Source organism: Vitis vinifera, chromosome 6, assembly GCF_030704535.1.
Source record: "Vitis vinifera cultivar Pinot Noir 40024 chromosome 6, ASM3070453v1".
NCBI lineage: Eukaryota > Viridiplantae > Streptophyta > Magnoliopsida > Vitales > Vitaceae > Vitis > Vitis vinifera.
Window position 1 is genome coordinate 20,671,454 of NC_081810.1, and position 6,047 is coordinate 20,677,500.

The 6,047-nt window shown below is 37.1% G+C and overlaps 1 protein-coding gene across 1 annotated transcript in view; it reads left to right on the forward strand.

Annotated features, from left to right (window-relative positions):
• Positions 1-962: 962 nt before the first annotated feature.
• The window catches only part of LOC100258458 (P-loop NTPase domain-containing protein LPA1 homolog 2), a gene marked incomplete at its 5' end in the record, with an annotated part of 14,612 nt that continues 9,527 nt past the window's right edge, over positions 963-6,047 (forward strand). The window contains 3 exons of the mRNA XM_002277234.4: positions 963-1,023; positions 1,269-1,417; positions 3,302-3,636. Of these exons, the coding sequence (XP_002277270.2) occupies positions 963-1,023; positions 1,269-1,417; positions 3,302-3,636 (545 nt within the window). The remainder of the gene's footprint in view (positions 1,024-1,268; positions 1,418-3,301; positions 3,637-6,047) is intronic.

A 6,047-nucleotide genomic window follows, 5' to 3' on the forward strand; every position in this document is an offset into this window, starting at 1 on the left:
ATCAATTTCACCATGACATGTAGTTGTACAAACATGTCTTGTTAGACACATTTTTCCATGATACACATCATGTTCGTTTGCACAAAGTTAGGCAAGATTTGATTTATTACTGTTTTAGGAATAAAAATTTATTTTACCTAAATAACCTGCGACGAAATGATAACAAAATTATTAATATCAAGCAATAAAAAAGGGCTCGGAAATGCACATAAATAGAGGCAATGATACAAGAAATTGAATCAGTGTCACATCCCTCAAGGAAGGATTAAAGAGAAACCAGGTCCGATACATATATGAAGGGATATATTGCTTAGAGAAGAATTTAAATTTTATTAGAAGATGTTGATTTTCCACAACTATATCATTAATTACTTGTCACGTTCATGATTAAGGCTAGAAACCAATGGTAGATATAGTAAGATTGCGAATCAGCGTCACACCCAATAGATGATGGAATCGGAGGGTGAGAAATTGAGGAATTGGGGGAGTATGGTGTTACGGTGGGACTGGATTCAGCAGATTTCTTGTCTGGTGAGGACGAGGGGCAGGGAGTACGTTCAAACTTATGGAGGAGTCGTTTTCGGGTTTTTTATTTCCATCTCCTTTATATTACCAAGGACAAAGCGGTTGGTCATGTTCGATTCACATGTGCCATCGATTTTCGTTGTAATTACAAGTCATGCCACTCCTCGAGGCCTGTTCTTGGGCCCGCGTTTTCTGCCCCTTTAAATTCCGGTCCCTAGGGTTTCAGTTTTCACGTCAGGCGCACATCATGGCAATTGACATTTCCGCACCGAGTGGGGGTCAAACCCGTCATTTGGTCTAGAGAGAGAAAGGGAGTGGGGGAAGAGAGAGACTCGTGGAGGCCTGTGCCTTCGATGCGTGGATGGAGGTGACACAGAATGGTGAGATCGTGTTCGAAGCTCCTCGAATGGCGATTTCAGACGATTAACAGAGCCTAACATCCTCTCTTAAGACTCTGTGGTGTGGTGCGCACTCGGTTCCAATCAATTTGGCCTTCAGGTACCATCGCGAAATCTCTTTCTCCTTCTCCTGATTCATCGTTTTGCACACCTGCATTGCTCCGAATCTCCTCGCCTTCCGATTTTCTATTGTTTTCACGCTCTTTATTGGAAAATTTTCTCAAATTCACGTTGGAACGTCTGTAATTTGGTTTGGTGTTCGGTTCAAGGTGGTTGTTTTTCTGCACGTGAGTTTTGCGTTTGATTGGACGTGACTTGAGTCAATTTGCTGTTTTGGTTCTGTAGGTATGGCGGAGGTAGCCAAACTGACGTATATAGCGGTGCTGGACGAAAGAGAGAAGACAGAGAAAGGGAAAGAGTCATTTCGGTACACGCGTGCGGTGCTGCAGAGCACTCTGCAGCTCATGGGATGCAAAGCTCGTCATGCGTTTAAGGTACTATCTTGAATTTCAAATTTCTCAATTTCAGTTTTTTTTTCTAAAATTTTAATTTCCATTCAGCTTTTATTTTGTTCTGGAAGAAATGGTAATTTTTTAATTTGGTTAGAATTTTCCTGTTATTTGCGGTTTTTGGATTTTGGTTATGGCTTGAAAGTTTCAATTAAGGAGCGGTGGGTTGCGTTCTTCTGTTGATTGTCCTGGATTGGCTGATGACAGGTGTTTACAGGGGCGGATCTGAACTGCATGTGATGCTTCTGTAAATTTTCTGCAATATCTTACATATAATTACGGAATGCTCTTTATCATGTTTAAAATTTCCAAATATATTAGTATCCCTTTGCTCAAATCTCATCTACATTGCCTTACCCTAATTATTTTGGGGTGGTTTAAGCAGATTTTACTGAGAAAAAAAAAAAGTTCTCATAAAAGCCTCTTCTTGTGGCATACGATGGTATGCCTTATAAATTTGTCCATAACACCAAGGTTGAGTATCTGAAGAAAACAGGATTGATCAATTTTGTTTTATCATTGAAAATTGTTTCCTTAGAGATTGTTCTATACAAATGCAGATTTTAATAATGTGGTTATGCTATTAATGAGTTGCTCCTGGTTTATCATGAATGTCATGATTGACTTTATTTGGAAGGTTTTTTTGCAAAAACTGTTTGAATTTATTGAGCCACTCACTTATCATTTTTCTCTAACCAAGGCCATTCTATGTTGAATTGCAATCCATGTTGCCATTTCAAAGGCAATGACCTGCGCTCCATTTTGCCTGTATCTTGTCTTTTTGATTCCTTACCTAAAGTAAGTTCAGTTTGTTGGTGCAGCTGTTGGTCTTCATCTGGAAGCCTTCTTCTCATTTTGTCCTCAATTAGTGCTACTTGCTTTAAAAAAGTATATTACTTCTTAAAAGAATTAAATAATTGGAAGCTGGAGGAGCCTATTTTAAAAATAAAATGAAATAAAAAAGAAAAAGAAAAAGAAAAAGAAAAAAAGAATGAGGAAGGCAGAGTAGGTTCAAGTATTTCTTATATTGTTTCTTCAGTTGGAATATAGTTTCTTTGTTTTTTATCCTCCATTTTCTTGGCTGCTTATGGTATGACACTGGGTGATCCATTTGTGAGTTGTTGCGTCATGCTCTTTAGCATGCTTTACATTTGCTTCAAGTTAACCCATTGAGAGGTCTGGCTTCTTAAGATATCTTTTGCAATTTCTTTTAAGTCTCCTTCAAAAGATAAGGTCTAATTTATGTTTAATATTGCATTGTTCTAGCTCATGGGATCTACATGAATTGTACTTCTTGAAATTTGGAAGCATTGGATAGGCAGATTATTCAAGTCTATCATGTAGTTTTCATCGGCAGCATTATTGCTAAGCTTTTCTTCAATACTTGTTGGCTCTTTGTCTCATGTTCTGATGGTTCTTAGATTTAAAAGTTTTAAATATGTTGTTCGTACATTGTCTTAGTGAGGTTTCAGTCAAATTAAGGTGAGAAAGCAAATTCCTCACAGATTTTAATCATGTAGATATCAAATTCATGTTGGATGGCAAAAGATTGTTTTAGAAGTATCAACCTGTGAAAAATTTTCTGGTGTTTTGGTTTGGCTTTCTTTTTTTTTTTTTCTTTTTCTTTTTTGTATCTTCCCTTCATCCCTCCTTCCTTCTTTCCATCTCTTGTTGGGTTGGGTTGGTTTTTGTGTTTCCTTGTGGCATTGATTGTGTTTTTTTTTCTTCTATTTTTTATTTTTATTTTTATTTTCTGTTCTTTCCTCTTAAGTGCAGGTGTGCTTTCATGGTCCTTCAACATTAGATCCCTAAATTTGACTGAAGAATTTGGAAAGTTATGCTGAATTCCTCTCTTTTGTTCTTGATCAGATTAGCCGAAGGGTATTTGAATTGATGAAAAGTGAATGCACTGGTGATGGCTTGGTTCCATCAGGAACTAACTTCTCAGGATTGGATACTTCAAAAATGCATTTTAAGAAAGAGGATGGTTGTTCCACTGGTGGATGCTTGGGAAAAATAGAGGCTGGCAATTGTTTGGTTGTAGAAAAAGATGGTAGAAGCAAGAGCGTACCATTTGAATTGTACAAAAGACGCACAACTGTAGTTGTTAGACGAGAAACTTTCTTAGATGTTGTTTGCAGTGCTCTCACTGAATACAAGTATATGGGTCCCAACCAGAGGGCGGATTTGGTTTTAGCATGCAGGTAGCACCATTTTATAACCTTGCAAAGATATATCAATTTTAGCAGCTAGCATGTGAACATTTCCTCTGCATAACTGCTCTTTTAAAGGGATCCTCTTTTCTAATGGTCAGATTTAGAGATTATTTGGTAAAATTTCCAATTCTCATTTATTTATTCTTTTTCCTTAAATGGTAGTATTTCAAATATTTGTGTTGAGACTACATTGCCCATGCAGACACAAATGTTGAGACTGTGTGTGTGTTTTGGGATGGAGCTCTTGTGTGTGTGTGTGTGTTGAGACTCTCTCTAGGGTTTTGATGCCTAGCTATTGTATTCTTGTTACCTATGTGTTTATGCTATTTCTATGAATATTTATTTCAGTTTAGCTTCTAGTTCATGGAAATACATTAGGTAAATCTCCAACTAAATTGTGACCGAATCAAACTCATCAAAGTTCTCTGAGTGCAAATTTGATATTCAAAGCTTGGCCATTCTTCCTCACCCACTCATCATTCCAGTGATCCCTCAAAACATTTCATGGTTCAATCAATAAAAGTGTTCCTTGATACTCCTCAAGTCTCTCATCTTGTGTGTTTCCTCAAGATATCTAAGGTGAAAACTAAAATAGCAATTTAGATTGGTCATAATTGGTACTCAAATGGACTATGGAAAGGTTGTGTATAAACCTAACTTAGTTTTGAACAATGCTACCCATCATTATCCATAACAATCTTGTAATGGGTCTCTGAATGAACAAATGTTTCACAAATTTTTCTAGTTACAGCTTGTCAAAAAATTAATGGATTGTTCCTTTGTATCATTTATCCTTTGCTCTAATTTTCTTTCCTTTGAGAAATTTTAGGGTAGGTCAACCAATTGATCCAACACCTTTGTAGCAAACCGCTCCCTCCCATGTAGATATTTATTTTGGCCCAATGGGTCCTCACATTTTTGAAACACGTTTATACAACTAAGAAAAGTCTACTACATATATAGTACTAAGGACTTTTTACCTTGTCTGATGTTGGATATTATAGTCCTAATTATCAATTGACACGAAATATGGGATGAAAAATAATAAGTTCTGTATATTAGATTAACTATACACACAGTTTATATAGGATATTACAAGAGAAGAAATAGGAAACAAGAGACATAATAGGAAACTAACTTATTCCTAACTAGCTTATTCCTAAATCATAAAACTATCTATTTACAGAAATAAGAAACTAACATAATAGGAAAATAATTCTCCTATTCTATTTACAGCTCAACACTCCCCCTCAAGCTAAGGAATAGATGTCTTCCATTCCCAACTTGAATACAAGATCGTGAAACATTAAACTGTTCAGCCCTTTTGTTAGGATATCGGCTAATTGATGTTCTAATGGAACATATGACATACACACTACTCCTTCCTCCAATTTTTCTTTGATAAAATGTCTATCAATCTCAATATGTTTTGTCTTATCGTGTTGTATAGGGTTATGAGCAATATTGATAGCTGACTTGTTGTCACAATAGAGCTTCATAGGACCATCCCACTTGATTCTCAAGTCATCTAGAATAATTTTCAACCAAAGTAGTTCACACAACCCTTGAGCAATGGCCCTAAACTTTGATTCTGCAGACGACCTTGCTACCACATTTTGCTTTTTACTTCTCCATGTTACCAGATTACCTCTAAGAAAAGTACAATACCCTGTAGTTGATCTTCGATCCATTAGGGAACCTGCATAGTCAACGTCGGTGTATGCTTCTAGAACAAGAGTAGTGTTCTTCTTGAACAAAATTCCTTTCTCGGGGTTGCCTTTCAAGTAATGCAGCACCCTATAAGCAGCTTGAAGATGAGGTTCTCTTGGATCATGCATGAATTGATTGATCACGCTCATCGAGTAGGCGATGTCTGGTCGAGTGTGAGCAAGGTATATGAGCCTACCAACTAGCCTCTGATACATTCTTTTATCCGTCACTGGTTCTTCTTTAGCTTCTCCCAACTTGTGGTTTGGATCCATTGGGGTAGAGACTGATTTACATCCAATCTTCCCTGTTTTTGCCAATAAATCAATCACATACTTTTGTTGAGAGATGAAGATCCCTTGTGTGGAATATGTCACCTCAATACCAAGGAAGTACTTCAGTTTACCTAGTTCCTTTATCTCAAACTTTGTTGCTAATCTCTACTTCACTTCATGCTTTTCTCTCTCATCATTTCCAGTCACTATGATGTCGTCAACATAGACTAGAAGAGCAATTACTTCCCTTGCAGCCGAGTGCTTAATGAAGAGAGTGTGGTCACCTTGGCTTTGTTTGTGCCCAGACTCTTTCATGACTTTTGCAAATCTCCCAAACCAAGCCCTAGGAGATTGTTTTAGCCCATAAAGGGCCTCTTTCAGCTTGCACACCTTGTTACCTGTGTTTCCCTCAAATCC